The 18,113-nt window shown below is 36.8% G+C and overlaps 1 protein-coding gene across 3 annotated transcripts in view; it reads right to left on the minus strand.

Annotated features, from left to right (window-relative positions):
• The window catches only part of PTPN3 (protein tyrosine phosphatase non-receptor type 3), a 173,843-nt gene that overhangs the window by 95,304 nt on the left and 60,426 nt on the right, over positions 1–18,113 (minus strand). For all 3 annotated transcript variants that reach the window (XM_052788055.1, XM_052788054.1, XM_052788057.1), the window contains exon 2: positions 5,490–5,644. In XM_052788055.1, coding sequence (XP_052644015.1) covers positions 5,490–5,644 — 155 coding nt within the window. The remainder of the gene's footprint in view (positions 1–5,489; positions 5,645–18,113) is intronic.

Below are 18,113 nucleotides of genomic sequence, written 5' to 3' on the forward strand. Positions count from 1 at the left end.
TGTATCTTTTTTACTGTTAATAATGCCTCAAACCTTACATTTTTGATTTACTGAAAAAGATTCAATAGCAACATGCTAATGAAATATCTCAGTCAAGAACCCTATTAATGTCCTTACACTCTTTAAACATCTCCTTTTCAGCAGGATCTGCTGTCACCTCTTGAGCCAACTCCCTGCCCATCCCGTAACTCTTCCAGATTCCATACACTCCAGCACAGTATTTTCCTATGTAAAGGTCATACAAAATATTTATCCAAGCCCACAGAATTTTGACCCACTGCATTTCCTCTGCCTCAAAAATGATTTAAAACAAACATATACATGAGGTTAGTCATTCCAATTCTAACTTTGGAAAAATCTCCCCTCCACTAATTCTTTCCTTCAGCATTTATTATGAAGTCAGGCCCCACAAAGGGCTAAGACTAACAAGCCTGCTGTAGGTCAGATCACTTTCTCACTGTCCTCAAAGGCATCATCAAATTTCATACTGCCTTACTGTTTTCTAGTCATAGAGGATACTGATCTGCCTCAATATAAAACTAAATATTTGTTGCGAGCCTGAAACTTCATACAGCCATTCTTTCAACATGCAGGGACACGGATTAGCACTAAACTGTCTTGTATTATCAAACAGTATCCACTAGGAAAACCTAGTGACAAAGATCCAACAATTCTGCATCATTGCATTTTACTGTGAGCAGTTTAAAATTATAAAACTCACACCCACAATCAAAAAGAACCTTTAACATTTGTATCCCTGCCCATTATTTTAAACATACCAAGAGTAATTGTTGGTGTTAGTTGTAACAATCACGTTCCTTCTCAAATACTGGAAGAAGGAGCTTAACTGAGATGGTGGGGAAGGAAAAAACATTCCTTACATTTTGAATTTCAAGTCCTGCAACTTTTCTCATTATTACTACCTAATCATTTTATTTCTAGAAGGAAACGCTATTACTGAAAGCCAACTAGTCTAAAAGCAAAAATCACAGGTACTAAGACATAAGTGTCAACTCAGAAAGACAACACAATACAGAAGTGATCTGACACTGTAAATTTTATCCCTTCACAAAAGTCAGTTTACTGGAAATTGAAAGGCATACTTCCCAAGTGGTCATTCCTGGTAACTGAGTCAAAGTAAAGCAATAATGGAAAATTCCTGCATGTTTATATCAAAAGTTACAAATAAATTTGCATTATTGCTCAATATACACTTATTAAATACACCCAAACATGGTATGTGAGCATGTTCTGTATATATTAGAACAACAACTAACATTTTTCCCCATGTGGAAAGCTTATGCATTATAGCCTGTAACATGACAGAGGTAACATCAGAGACAGAAGTGAATTAACCTTATCACAAAATTCAAACACCTGAAATTTATTGGGAGGCTTCAAGAAAACCTGGATAGAATTGAAGTCAAGTGCAACACTAGGTACCAAGTGCAGTCAAGTCTGTCTCAAATGTGTTTTTGAAAGAGAAACATTTCCAACTCTTCGCTTATGTGCACCTTCTATCCTTTGCCTGGACTTTGGACATGTTCCATCTAAACACTGGAACACATTACGGGGGAAAGACAAGAAAGGCCATTTCAGCCTTGCAGAGTTAACATACATTTCAATTTGGACTGTAAGCAATGTAGTGGAATGTGTCTGTACTCCCATGTGAACTTTCTTGATAATGATGACCTAAGAACAGCACATACCACAAGTTGTACTGATTAACTCCTTGTGATACCATCGATACAAATTCCAGATTCATCAAAACTGTAGTATAAACACCTTTAAATAAAAACAACGAACAAAAAAGCCTATCACTTCACTATTCTGCCAAAGCCAAGAATCCATGAGAAAAAAATGGCACTACTCTCTTGAAGTTAAGTCTTTATTTACAGTTGGTCAGGCTACTGATATTCTTTGAGATAAGCATTTTATAAGAACAAATTTGCAGAATCAAATTATGCAGCTAGCTTCAGGTTTCTCAATAGATAGAAAGTCCCCCAGATTATTTCCATAAGCAAAATCCACCTTCCTTCTTCCTTTGCCCAGTTTTAGGATACTTGGTTTTCATTCACACTGCTACAGGTACAATCACTAGGAAAAGAAAGTACCATCTAGCGGAATGATAGAGAGACCTATAGCTATAACTTGGAAAGTTTCATAAGCCCATGCAGTTTGCTAACAAAGTTTGAAGAAAATCAGCTGCATGGACTCTATAAAGAACCTATTGCTACAGAAAGAAAATAAAGTCATATCTCTATTCTCCCTGTTCTCCAATTGGAGATACCATGAATGTTCTACCATAATTTTACAGTTGTCAGTACTAGTTCAAAATTTCAAAATACATACTTTGTTCTTTCCAGTGTGTCAATAGGTTGTAAGTTTAGACTATTTAATCTATCATCTTTGTATTAAATTTAAATCCACCTCAAATTTACTAGTCTTGAGCATCTGTGCAGTGCCAATAAAATATTAGAAATGACATCTTAGGAATATCTATTTGCTTAAATCCAAAGCAAATTTCTCTCAAGTTCTTCTTACCATTGATGTTTTTTTTTCTTTCATGTTATTTTTCTATATAATCCCTCTATGCCTTTGAAAGAAAGAAATCCTTGCAGTAAGAATTCTGTGTTCAGATAGCTGCTGACAAAGCAACGCTCAGTATTTTTCAGCCTGTTGTCACTAGAATGGGAGGAGTCTTCAATTCCATTTATGCTATCAAATGGATGAAGGCCAAGCTTTGAGTATTCTGCTTTTCCCCATTCACTTTCCACTATTTGCAGTAGAAACGTATAATCTTGTCTATGAACGTAAAGCATACTTATGTATACATGAATATTAGCCTAACATTAGTTCAAAGTCTAACTTATATCCAAACTTACAGCTTTCATAAATCACAAGCAGGTGCCACTAGCCCACAGACATACAACTCTGAAAAATTCCCAACCTTAATTTTCCACTGATACATTGAAGTTCTTTAAAAGCAGAACACACTATACCCTATGCTTTGAAAGAGGTGATCCTGTTCAGTTCCAATTCTCCAAACTCAGACAGGAGAGAAAAATGAAACAGATTTCAGCAATAACAGTAAAAACTGAGAAAGTAAAAAACTAGAAAAACATATTTGCAACATTCACAAGACATAGTATGTCTTTTTACCCATGTATCTTATCTATGTCTAGTCATTTCAGAAAGCTCCTTCATTTTAATAATGTATTACTACATTAATCAATACATTGCTGTTAATTTGTCTTATAGATAATCATGCCATGTGATATGCATATTTAATTTCTTAAAAATAAAGAATTATCGGTTGAGCTGGCATCCAGAAATGAATAAAGTATGGAGCAAAATCAGATCTATAAATCAATGTCTTGATATGAGAAACAGTTTCTCTAAAGCAACACAGAAAGACTTCACTAGTGGGGAAAAATCTGTTCAGAGCAAAACTTACTTTCCTTCAATAGGTGCCTAGCTGATTCCTAGACTGACCACAGACCTGAGTTACTCTTTGCTCCCAGAGATAAAACTGAATGATGTTGGCAATTAAAACAAAAACACATGCACAGTCAGGCACAAACTTCACGAAGCTGAGTTTTTCTGTTAACATAAGCAGAACTTGGATACAAGTTTTCTACAGCTGGCTTCAAACCCTTTTGAGAACTGGACCTTCCGACACAACCAGAGTGCAGCAAAGCCTGTTCTTAGGCAGACATCAAGGTTAGATAATCAGTAAGGGCCATCCTGGCAGATAAGTGCAGACTCCCTCAGTACAAGGATGAAAGTTCAGTACTTGAAGAACATAAATCTTCTGGTAAACCTCTTCCTTGCATTAGCCCATAACATAGCAGGGTAGCCACTCTCCCCGCTTCTTTTCAATAAAGCAATAATGGGTCCTGCATTACCCCTATGGCAGTTCAGCATTATAACTGCAGGAAAGGAAACCCTTCCGATTCCTGGATGAAGGGAGTAGCCAGCAGGGATACCCTGGGGATACACTGCAGGCAGAGAGAGAAATCAGCTGGGTCTGGAGTTTCAAAGTGGTTCCTATTTGCCATATTGCACTCACTGCTTAAAGGATGAAATGAGAAGCAAAAGTTCACTTGTACAGTGCTGGACTTCAGGCCAAGCGCTAAATCTAAAGCTGTGTAAACACTTGTTTACAAGGAAGAATATACTACTACGCACAGATTTCAAAAAGTTTTAAATTCCTCATTTTTCAAAAAGAGCCTTGTGCAAGGGGGTGGGCAATTATGTTAGCTCATTGACAGACAAGGCAATCCTATAGGACATGCTGGAGACGAACAATGGAAGTTGTATACTAATCTGTTGCTTCTTCTCTTATACATCTACTCTCCTTGTACTCCACTCACCAATGTTAGCTATTTCATATATAGACACATATGCACATATATATGTATATAAATATACATACATATATAGCATATAAAATATATACTAAAATATGAGACTAATTCCATATGTATTAGAATGAAAATCATCTGTTTACCTATCAAATAATTTCTATTTCAATAAATATCCAACAAACTTCAAAAATAAAATCAGTCTGCAAAGAGAACTGTAATAATACTTAGGAAAATATAGTTTTCAGGTGAAGTTTTGAATCTCCTATACGAAAGCACTGTATAATCTAAGATCCCCAACAACTCAGCTTCCGCAGCAAAACGCTTCTTCGCAAATAGGGTAAATTGGATAAAACAAGTATCATATACACAAATTCACACAGTTATACTTAAATTCATCCACGGTTTTTCTGCACGGTCAGATAATTCTACTGAAAATTGACTGAGGAGTGAAGGTATTTCCTTCATTTTCATTTAAAAATGAACAAATACTTTTAATCAGTACTGAAGGGTATAAACCAAAATATTTACAGAATAAAATACAGCAAAAAAGTAGAGTATAAACCTCTGTTAATCCCCTTTCCCTCCCTGCTCCCAGATAAAGAGACTACATTGAAGTACAAGACTGAACAGGACCGTCCTACTAAGCCACAATGTCTTCACTATTTACATCATCTTTGCACTTCAGAAAATATGTATTGACATCACTACAGGAATTTACAAGGCCTCCTCCTTTTAACACTACCAGTCCTGTGATGGGAGAAAAGGAGGAGCACATTCAAATTTGGGAGTTCCCTTTAAATATGAATTACTTATTCATAGCTGATAATGATCACCAGATCTGTTTCTTCGTCATTCCCATATCATACAGAAGACCTTTTTCCAGATACAATCTGCATGCCATGATTTTATGACATTTCAGTTGGTTGACTTTAAATAAAATTAAAATAGCACTTCATAAATCCATTTCATAACCAGTAATTCTGCAGTTTGTAATGGCAAAGCTACATCTTCAACAACTTTTGGAAATCCCATGCCTCAGAGTCCCACATTCAACCTTCTGCTTTCAAACAAATTTCTATGTATTAAAAAAAAAAAAAAAAAGTAGTTTTCCAAACTTACGTTGACTTTGAAGCTTTGTACTGAGCCATCCAAAAAGTGGACGTTACAGATTATCTCTGATCGGGTTTTCTCTTTTGGTAGTTCTGATGCTCGTATGTTATTTATCCTCCCACCTAAGGCTCGTAAACGGGAGTTCATAACTATTGCTGAATAACCTATAAAACAAAAATTATGTTTAATAACAGTTCTTATAATTCACTATGTTTCATCTATGTTTTTTCAGAGAAACCCACAACATCATGAAGACCTCATTACACCCCAAATACCTATAGTAACAAATGCTTCTTACAGAAAAGAATTAGTTGTAAAATTAGCACGTTGTACACAAGAACATAAATGCATATAGAGAGGGGCTTCCCTGTTCTAAATGTGAACATTCTAAAGAGAATCACAGGTAACCCCTGCAATGTGTACTTAGGCTAGGCATGGGCCATTGCCTTAGTTTAAATCAGTAAAAAACCCAAACAGCTACTCTAAAGCAGGAAGGCAATGTCAAGACAAGTTTTTATCATCTGTAACTAGTAAATCCCTTACCGCTTTATACATTTCCTACATATTTCTATATTTACCATACAAGATTGACTACAATAAAACAAATTGGTTTCCTCTCAACTGACAAAACAGTCTTGAGTTAATGCAGATCACGTTTTGTCAAATAGCATTTTGTTTCAGGAATATATACACAAACACCATATGTAAGGCAACCAGAATTAACATTAAAAGCATGTCAATATTTTACAGCCTAGCATACATAAATTCATGAAGCCAGAAATTTATATCCAAGAAGAGCATCCCACAAAAAAACAAAAAAAACAAAACACCCTTTTGTTGGAGTTCGGGTTTTTTTCTTTTTTTGGAAAAATCTTCATGAACACCAAAACTCTGAAAAGCAGTTTAAAATGAAAACAAGGAAACCCCCACCAAACAGAAAAAAGCCATTCATTGAAAAAAAGAGATGAATTAAATACAGTCAAGCCTGTAAACATTTCAAGCCTCTCTTCATTGGATCAGTTTACCAATTAACATCACAGCACATAAAGCCAGTTGGCAAGCGAAGCAGAGGATAGTTTTCCAGGTTAATTACCATACCAATTACCAAATCATACCTCACTTAAAGGCTAGCTACAAAGAGACTTGCATAACATGAGTGTTTCCTAGACTGCTGGCCAAGCTAGACAGGACCAACGTCAGGACTGTTTTGCAATCTCCCCTTATTTGTGTATCTGCCTTAAAACACAGGCTGGCTTTTCTTTTAAGCAGCTAAAGAAACTGAACAATTCAGAATAAAATCACTTAAAGGTCTGAAACATCATATCTACTCACACATCACTACAAAAAGCAAATGTGAAGTGCATGAAGAGCCATGAGATGCAACATTGTACAGAGCACCAAAGGCAACAAAGCAGTGCAGTGATCCATTCTCATGTAACAATGCGTAATCTAGACTTAGAAGCAGCTATAACAATTCCCTTCTCTCAGAAAACTCAGAAGTCAGACACACAAAAGCATTCAACAAGTACTCTCATACTTTTTTTTGTCAGCCAATTGATAGTTCGCTATTTTATATTTTCTAAAATCAAAACTGTAATTTGCCAAGACTCGTTTATTTCACCAGCACATTTTGTTTTTTCCTAGGAGATCAGCAGTATTTTCCTATTCTTTCCCAAAGGTGTGGGTTTAGGGGTTTGTTTGCTTTGGCTTTTAGTTTTCTTTTGTTTTTAAAGGAGGAGAAAAAAAGGAAGAGGTGATCTTTAGGTGAATTCTGAACAGTATTTCCATATAAACCACTATACAGCCCTACTGCTTTGAAATTGTTCTTGATATACAGTCTGCAGTTAATCACAGTATGTTAATTTTCTATTTTTTTTTTTAATTACCGAAAATGGGCTTTCTTATTCAGGAATGGTTGTTGCTAAATAAAACATGCAGTTATCTATCAAGGACAAACAAAAAGACAGATTACGACTGTATACAAAGCCTTCAATCTCACATTCTTTAATTTTCTAGCAGCTAAGTTTTAAACTATTTATTCAGCACTGTGTTCATCTTTTACCAAAAAGCCAGGTGACTACATGAATTATATTGCACAGTCTTTTCTCCCCTTTCCACCCTGAGAGGACAAAAAAGAAACTTTTCACTTGCAGAAATAGCTCTCTACCCACTAGTCCACTGATGGGTAAAAGCAGAAAGTTACTCTTCACTTTGGGCCAGCCACTAAACGAGAAAGAAGGGTTTTAGTAGCCAGATTCAAACCTTCATCAGCCCAGTCTTCAGGGCTCAGTCTGCATTGCGACACCTCACGCTCCTGGAGCTTACAGATTTCTCCCCTGTTGGGAAAATGCTGTTTGACCCTTCTGCTCACACTCACCAACCTTTCTCACTTGCCACCCCCAACGCTTCCTATCTTACACTTCCACCATTGCCTTTTTCCAAGTATTGTTCTACTTCACTTCCACCTTAGCCAGGCTTCAGCAGAGAGCAACGATCACAGGAGTCTCCAGCACTCAGCTCCTGATCTGCCAGGAGAAAGCAAGAAAATCACGCTCAGCCCCTGCATTCCAAGTGCAGAGCGTGCTGCAGGATGAGCCATGCTTGGAGATCCTGCGGAAATTTTGATATCTAATCCTAATCACCCTCCAGAAGAGCATTATTTTTTCAAGTGTTACAATATAGCTCTGTCTGGCTACTCACTTGTTCAAGCTTCAAATATAGAAGATGATAAAATAGCACCAATAACATTTATATATCTATATATCTATGTATATGTTTGCTATCCAGAAACCCCCCCCCCCCCCAAAAAAAAACCCAAAACCCAAACTCTTTTATAACTGTGAAAAAATAAACCTGAATAAACAAATCAATGATTTTTATTTAACTGACTGTACATAGCAGCACAAACAATTACAGGTCCATTTCATACCAAGGTCCCTCTCTGTAGAAAGCCTAGCATGCCACGGGGATAACCTAGCCCATACTTGAGGTAGATTTAGTAGGCTAAGTTTAATTTTCAGATTATGGTTGCCTATGTTTTTCATAACTTAAACCCCTAACATTTCTTCTCCTCTTATGTACCAATTTCTACATTAAATTCAACCATTGCCCCCGATAAACCATATTATACTCTCTAAACCCAAGCCCAGGTCTCCATGGAATGCTGTCAACTAGACACAAGAGATGACAGGAATGTCACCCTAAAGCTGTCTGTGACAAGGATGAAATTCCATTTTGAAGTTTTTCCCAAAATAGCGAGAATTGTGGATGCTGTCAAAGAGATCATACAATATGCATCGTTATTGCTGAACTTCCACATGTCCTTCAGCTCTTTTCTATCCCACAAACCTGCTAACAGTCTGTCTCCTAGCATCCATAGAAGATATCCAACAACTAACAGTAACATTTACTTGCATACTGCTGTTCCTTATAAAATCAGAGAGGTGCTCAGTTTTAGATTAAAGTTAAAGTTGTTTTTTATGCTAGTTCTTCACAGTTACATTTATTTTAATATCTTCAGGTTATATGCTGGATGCCCCAACTGAAACAGTAATTCAGAAATCCATCACAAGAAATTCAAACCTGCTAGTGTGACCAATTTGCATTGAGTTCACAAACGAAAACTTGAAATTCCTTGATTTCTACAACTTTATGTAAAATCAAACCAGTAACACAGCCGGAATTCACGGTTTGTGTTTACAGCATGCAGAGCGCCCCAGCTGAAGCTGTCCTTGACGGAGCCAGCTGACCATGGAAACTGTGCCAAGGCCGGGATAAACGGCTGAGTGTTTGGACACCGCAGCCATTAGTCAACTGGAGCTCAAATGGCCTCATCAAGCCCCAGGGAACTGCCACCAGCTGGGACTCCCGAGCAGAGAAAGCCAGACTCTCTACTTCCCACCTACGTGGCCATCAACATTACTCTGCCAACGAACGGCAAGCTGCTGAAGGAGCTGGTTTACAGGTGTCACGCCACAGGCCTAAGCCATTTTGCGTGTCCCAGCTTAACGTGCCGTACGCTCAGTAACTCTGTGAGGAAACAACACTGCAAATCCCTAGTCTAAAGGGCAGGGGAAGGAGAAGAGAAGAGAGGTGAGCAGCTGCGTTATTAGCGCCTGCTCTACTACTTTTCTTCCATATACGACCTGCGTTTAAATCTGTATTTTAAATAGGCCCAGATTACCGAAATGGCTGATCAACCTCAGTGCAATATAAAGCGGTACGTGGAAGCACATGAAGCAACCTGCAATGGCAGCTGCTTTTGGGATAGGCGGAGGGCCACCGAGATCTCAGGCAAGACCTGATGCCGGCTCTAAACACTGGCGACCAGCCTCCAGCAACCAGGACCAGCCATTACATGCAAATCCCAGCTCCCGCTTTGTAGCCTCGAGCAGGAGGCTAATTCACAAAACAAAGCAACAAAAAACCGTAAGACAAATTTGAACGTTATCAACAAGTGAATAGTTTAATTATTGCCCTTTCCCTAAAATAAACGTCTTGAATCCAGAAAGTTGAGAGTTATATTTTAATTAAAAAACAAACAAAACCACCCGCAAAACACAGTTATTTTCACCCTGAGCTATAAAACAAACACATGAAATTCTATCCCATAATCAAACCATGCAACAGGCTTGCAGGAGCAACAAATACAGCTACAGAAAGAAGTTAATGTTTTCCAAGTACATTAAACACATTTCTGGACAAGTTTGGTTATGCATGCCTTCTTCTACAATAACGCTGCAGTCAAGCGGAACAAAAATAACATGTTTTCCTCATCTTTTGTATTGAAGATTGACTTTTAAAAAGACTTTTTCCAAATCAGCATGTAATTTCTTTCCAACTCACTTAGGAATTGTTGGTGAAGAAACTTATGACCTGATTCTCAGTATAACTACCATTAATGTGTTTGTTACCAAGGAATTAAATCAAGGGCAGATTTGCTGAGTATATACTGAGGACCTTCTATATATAATCACACTGTATATAACTGAATAGTTTTTTTTTAAAAAATAAATCATTCATTACCACCATTTAATTGGGTAAATGGGGATATTTCTACTCCTGCAAGTGGGTGCATGCATGTTTTTTCTAGAAGGGGACTACTGCACTCTTAGAGTTCTCAGAGTTTCTTTATAGTCATGACTGAAAATATATAGTTCCATGTTGGGCTCTTGAAAATCGTAAATAATGCCGAATCTGTGGGAATGTCATTTTTAAAAGGATAGTGCTTCTAACCTACTTTCATTGTCTGAGTAACCACCCCGACAAGGAAGGAAGAAGCTGTAGTACTAAAGACACGGCCAAGTCTTGTATGTCCTTTCAATAACAGTTACATTTTAGGGCTACCTGTTGCTTTATTTAAAAGCTATGAAATAAAGTAAATAGGAATATAAAGAAGTATAACAAATTAGAAGTGTCTTTGTATCAGTGTATAGCCCTAAGATGACCAACACAAATGCTCTTCAGCATGTAGTAACTTTCCCTATTTGCTGGTTAAAATAATCTCCCAAATTATCATCAGAAAAAAACAACCCTAGTGAACCTGAAAGTTTTGTAGTAATCTATATTCTGATCATTATTCCCATGTAGTTAAGAATTATTTACACACCTCAAAGCCATATCTATCATCAATGCATCTTAGTGAGCGTTAAATTATCCAGCCAGATTTCCCAAATCTAAGTCTGAAGTTTAACTCAACACCTATGAAAACCAGCTTCTGTTTTCACCTTCTGTGGAGGAAATGCTTCATCTTTTCTACATTCCCAATGAGAAACTAGATGTGTCCCCATTAATGTAAATTCCACTCTAATATTTCACAGGAAAATCCCACGAGGTATTTAACCACAATACAATATTTGCAAGTTTCTATACAAATTACAGGGCATTACTAAAGCAACAACCAAAGTAAAAGATAAACTTCATTTTGAGCAATGTGTCCAGGTTATCACTTGCTCCATATCTGTAGTTATTTCCCACAAACTTTTCCTGACATATTGATCATAAATTATATAGAAAGTAAATTTGGAAGCCAGAAGTATCACAACATGATGAAACTTCATATCACTTGAAAAAAATCAATTAAACTATAAATATAGAAGAAGCATGAAAGCCTTACAGCTTATGGTGTAAAAATACCTCCAAATTGAGATACAAAGAATAAAAGACCTCTTGCAGCATCTTCTTACTTAGAAGCAGAATAAAGGTTAACATCCATGCTGCAAGTTTCCGTGCTTGTAGACACACACGCAACCTCCAGCAAGTTTTCCAACCATTACTCTTAAGACAGACAGCAATATCATTATAATAGTAGCTCTTCAGCCCCAAATTAAAATCAACTTCAAAAAAATTAAAGATTCAGTTTTCTTATATTTGCTTCCACTGGCTAACATCTGTGATATATTCCAGCACAGTAAAATTATTTACCTGTCATATAAATAATGAGTAGGTCTAGCAAAGCATTCTGAGAACATTATCAGAAAGTGCATGAAAAAGGCTTCAGTCATTCTAGTTATGTTAAGTTTTCCAGAAAAACAGATCTTACAGGCAGAGATTCTTTACAGAAAATGAGTCCATTAAGAAAAAAAAAAATTATAAGCATAGGCATTTTAAAGTTATACCTTAAGTAGGTATGAAAATACCTGTATTAACATATATTCTTGTACATATTGCCAGCCCAATATTTACGAGAACTAGTATAGAACAGAGTAAAGAAAAAAATTCTTCCATAGCAAAATATAATGATACCTCTTCTTCATCTGACAGTTCTTTATCCACAAATAAACCTTCAGGGTAGACCGTATATACGATATCTCTATTTGCTTATTTAGAATGTACTTGAAAACATTTTCGTTTCAACGAAGGTAGTTAGGAGGAAAAATGCTTCGATTTAAAACCAAAAACCAAACCACAAGTAATTTTGAATACTCTTTGCTAACCTCCACAAAATTGGAACCTAACTTTTTATTTTACTTTTAAAAGCCAGTAAGTGGACAAACTGGATTGTTCCTATGTCTAGAAATCAGGAACCCACCTAATTCTCAGTAGTCATTGCCTCTAAGAAGAAAATCCAATATATACAGTTGAATAAATTAAAAAAATCCCCACACCACTACAAGAGGTTAGGTGCTTAATTAGTGCATAAGATTAAGTGCTTTGCAAGACTTCCCTGCACTTCATTTAGCTTTCCATTATAATGTATCTCTGGTAAACTCATATTGTGAAGTGTTTTCAAGAGAAATCCAGGTATTTTGAACTCTGGATTCAGCAAGAGCACACATGAATGTCAAAGGTGGACTGGAGGAGGTGGGCAGGAGAGGAAATAAGCCGGAGTTTTAGTTCTAGCATTACACTGTATCTTGATTGACGTGTCCCTAAGATCCCACTAAGCCAATAACACACTGAAGGTAATGCAAGCACTGTGAGAAGCTGCAAATACCTGGTGCAGATAAACCATGCAGCACAGTAAGCCACCCACTCAATTCAATCCTGCTGCCTGGTACATACATACACTCATGCAGCTGGACTGGGGACAACACTTCTGTTGGGGACCATCCAGTCTCCCAAAGGGTGGCAGAGAGGGCCTTGATGACAGACTCAGTACTCTCAAAATACTGTATAGGTGTAACAGAAAAGGCTTTACTCTCTTCAGACCGTTATTATACATTAATATTGGTTAAATTACAGAAAACAGACCTGCACTTAAAACGACAGAGTAACAACACTAAGTAAATGAATTATCCTTGAAAAAAAGGAATAGTCATGTCAAACATTTGTTCTGTACATATATTTTATATATATATATTCATTCCGAGACAAGTTTTAGAGACAAAGGCTCTACTTCAACTTTTCTCAGTTTCTTCTTCCTCTTCCCCCTCCCCTTTTTTCAAAAGGTTTGCATACCAACAGTTCTTGCTGTTAAGACTGAAGAGGACACAGACTGGCTAGCAAAAAAGCAGGACAGGATCCTATTACAGGCTAACAGAGATTATTTGGCCAAAATAGTGATTCTTTACATAGTCATAGTCTTTGCATGTGGGGAAAAAAAGAATCATCCCAGCCTCTCAGCAACACGTTCGACAGCAAGACTGGTTATCTGAAAACTTAATCTTGAAATCAGATAACCTAAAGATAATTAAATTCTAGAAGAGTTTACTAGTAGAAAAACAACACTGATCATCGATTTCAGTACTTGGGTTCTTAACATCCTTTAATCCAACTTCTGAGGAAAATACTCTGGTTGCATTTGCAAAGGATCAAACCAGATTGTATGAATGACCCTTCAAACTTCTAGGTGTGAATCTGGTCATGCCAACTTCACTGACGCTACTTTACGTACATAGAATTAAACTGTGCACCTAAGTCATGGCAGGATCCAATGTGTCACCTTACACAGCATGAAGCATTACTGTTAGACCTTAGATACCGGATTAGCACTAGTACAGAGATACCATCTACTGCATGCAGAATGAGTGAGAGAAGAAAAACAAATGGGAAGAAAAAGCAACTGAAGTAATAGCAGAGACCTGCTCCCTACACTGTTCAAGTACTATAAAATACAGATGAGAACAAAACACACTTGTAATGCTTTCTCATTTTCAGTAGTTTTTATTGCTCATGTAAGAGATCTTTATGATGTTTAGTTTTATAAACCCATTTATAAAATAAACACCTTAAGCCAGCATGTTCAGGGCAGTAACAGCTCATTGCTCCATTTCCTGCACTGTGCCAATCGAGGAATTCAGGAACTCTACAGCTTCCTCTATCGCCTGCCTCAGCTTTAAACCACACCACAGCACAAAAGAAAACCATCTCACTGAAAACTGCAAGAGCTATCACTAATTTATTTCCTAAATAATGCCTTTTTGGGGCTACAAACAACATTGAGTGAACTCAATTTAGAAACTGCAGATTGAAAGTCAATGTTCACCTTCCTCAGCTTGATAGTGTCTTATGTTAAGAACACTGAAGAGTGGAAGAACATGAAAAGCCAAGTCAAAGTGGGAGCTGAGCGTTGCAGTACCCAACTACCAACATTTCCCATAAATAGTTCAGGATAGGCTGACGTATACAAAGGTAATTTTCTTTAAAACTAACTACCATGTTGTAAAATCAAATAATCAAATACGAAGCTGTGTCCACACCTACAGTATTTGGGTAAGCAAATAATGCCATTAGTTTATATATAATAAATAATTTATGCCTTCAAATTTTCAAAACCAAATAAGTAAGCATTCACCACTGAATTTTACAAAGACAAGCTACTAAAATATTCTGAAACCTCAGGTATTGAGTTAGTTACCATAACAAAATTTAAATACAAAAAGACCTCACATTCCATTAGCAGGCAATAAACTGTATTTCATGAAACTATTGTATGACAGGTGAGAACCATCATGTCAATTTTACTGCCAAGTAAAGTTCTGATAATTAAACAGAATTTTAAATCATCTGCATTACAGATTCAGGAACGGATGCAGAAAAACAAATAACCAAAAGCTCTCTATAAGGATTAAAACAGATATATCCAAACCATACTTTTAAAGGGGAAATTCTACTGGTTTACTATATCCATAGTATTATACCAGTCAAACAGTCTAGAAACTACCTGTGCTACTTCTACTGATCTTAAACACAGAAAAAAAACTTAAAGTAAACCAGTGATTATCCACACAGATGACACACTATCTACTAGGCTTGCAGGTCAATACTAATCTCTACCTCCTCTAGTGTAAAATAAATAAATAGAAATAATAAATAGAAATTTCACTTTTGAGAAATCACAGTGACAAAACTTTGCTGAGAATGTCAGAAAAGCATCAAGTCACCGTATCATGTTCCCCACCTGAGACATGCTGTTTTCTGATAGAGGACAACAGTTCAAAGTTACTATCTGCAAGTTAAACGATTACTGATCTACACTGAAATGACGTTTCATTTGCTGATGCAGCATGATGGCCTATAAATAAAAAAAATCACAGCATGCAGGCAATAATACCTCTTATGAGTCAACTCCTACAGGTGTGTTCAAAAAAAAAAAAAAGCTTTCAAAAACAAGCCTCTCCTCTTATCTCAACTGCATGTCCAAAGTAATTTTTTTCCTATATATTAGCCAGTCCAATAAAAGATCTCCTTCCACAATATTTGCCTCTGATTAACACATTACATTTTTCATGTCAAAGCTACAGTTACCAAACATTTCATTCTTTTCAACAGGACTGATGTTATCGTACCTCGCATTTCATCCTCTTTCTTTAAAGTAAAAGAAGTTTAAGATGTTTTTTAGAGCAGTAAAGAAGCAGTTCGTAGACAGAACAGAATAGAGACAGAACAGAGTATAGACTCAACACAAGGCTGTGAATCTAAGCGTCCATATTCTATTTCTGATGTTGTCACTAACAGCATTTTGTGAACAGGACACTTTCCTCCTCTCCAAATTGAACAAGGATCATGACTGAAGTAATTGCCAAAGCATAACTTTTAAAAACTTGGAAAAAGCAGGCAGCACGCTGTAGGTAACTGGATCGTGAATAAAAAACTTAAGAACTTGTTGTTACAATGCTATCTACTTCCATAGCATGACTGAAGAGAGTTTCTATGAAAGAACCAAATGGAGCTTAAATCCGCCATCTCAGATAGATGCTGCCAGCAGCGGTGACTGTTTTCCACTGCCAAGGGGGGAAAAGAAGGAGAACAAACACCTTAATCATGGCCGTGACAGTATTAATGCCACAGAAAGCTAACTCCACTTTTAAAGAAAATGGAAATTCCACACGAATTTCACTGATGCGTTGTTGCAAAACCTGAGAAATAGCCTGAATTTACAGATGACTGAGGTTTCTTTCTTGTTGTGGGCACAGTTGAGTAGTGGATCAAGACTGTGAAATCTACCTGCCACTTGAAAAGGGGATGAAAAGCAAATAGAAAATATAGAGCAAGAGGAGCGAATTCAGAACATCATACAGCACTATGCAAAGCCTGCACTAGTGAAGTCGCCACCTTAGAATAATTTTGTGTTTTCAATTAAAGTCCACCTCATCTAGACATTTAATCAATGAAATTGTGAAAAGTTTGGAAGTGCTGGGATCTCCGGCTGCCTGACATTCATTTGAAGTATTCAGATATAAATAAAGCCATTAGTAGTGATGTCTTCACAAGCTTACGCACATGCAACATCAGAAGGTCTCCCAACATCAAAACCAAAACTGTACATTTGCCCATCATTACTGTTAAAGATTTCCAATATCGCCCACGCATTAGCTAAAACAGTTTTTATTGCTTTCACAAACCTCAGCAGCAGGCAAGCAACAGCTACCAAGACCAATGACAAAAGTTTTCTGCTGCAAATGGCACTCAGCTGACAAACTCAAACAGGTTCTTAAGCAATTTTTAATTATATGCTAGATTTTGATCAGAACTCTTGATCCCATACAAGACAAAGCCAAATTAAAGTTTTGCACTGTCACCCAGTGTTTTCCATTGATGGTTGTTACTCAGTCTGCTTCTCAACACAACATAGGACTGTGTGCCATTTAAACTTGGGAAGAAAAAGTTTCATCACTGGCAGAAAAAAAAACCAGTCCATATTTCATGCAAGAAAACTTTCCTGTTGGAGAAACATCCAGATGTCAGAAGAAAGCCTATCTTGTAAATTGTGTTAGTGAACACAAAACACTCTTTAGATGAGTTATCTTTCTGCACCCAGACTTTTCTTTCAGACCTTAAATTTTCAAGCATGATGGAACTGTTTTCTATACATTCATGCTTCATCTATTTTATAATCCATGTTCTGCCATGAGCTTTTAAAATGTATTCTCTCAAGCATGACAGCGGACTTCCGCTATAAAGCTTACGGCCACAAAAGGTCCCCAAAGGGATCTGGAACAAAGCACTGGAAATCATGCAGTTAACCACAGAATACTATTGAAAAAGATAAAATGGTAGAATAACTTAACCACAGCAATTCTTCCTTTAAAAAAAAAGGAGGCACACAATAGCAGTCAGAAAATTAAAAGTTATGTTATGAAGGGAACTTAAAACTGACAACCTAACTTCAAGCTATAAGGACAGAAAAAAATTTCTTTTAGACACTATAGTTGTATTCAATTTACCCTCCAGGACCGTTCAAAACAACACAAGTTCAGAAGATGCTTAAGTCTCACAAAACTGATTTGTTTGAAGGAATTACACAAAGTTCTACCTCTCTAACTACAGGAAAGAACTTGAAAATGTGTTGCAAAAGTCTTGCAACTCAGAGCCAGAACCTAAACAACATGATGAAATTAAAACACCTCCTGATACTTTGATCATAACTGTTACATATTCAGATTAGCAAAACCGAAGGGGTGCATGTATGAAGATTATTTGCCATGTGAGGGAACTGGGGGAGAACTTCTCCAGAAAGTTTACAAATGTGGTGATTTGCAAGTCTTCAAGAAGAAAAAGCAAATAGACACTGAGAAAAGCCAGCCTGCAAACATCTGCACTTTGTAAACAACTGTCACGGAAGAACGGTTTTCTGCTATTCTTTCCTCTCTATCTTCATCTCATCTTCCTCCCTACTTATGACTGGCTGACAAATTTATATCTTAAGCTTACCAAAGCACACCTTTTTTTGATTCCCCCTTCGGTTTATTG

This window comes from Harpia harpyja, chromosome 5, assembly GCF_026419915.1.
Source record: "Harpia harpyja isolate bHarHar1 chromosome 5, bHarHar1 primary haplotype, whole genome shotgun sequence".
NCBI classification, from domain to species: domain Eukaryota; kingdom Metazoa; phylum Chordata; class Aves; order Accipitriformes; family Accipitridae; genus Harpia; species Harpia harpyja.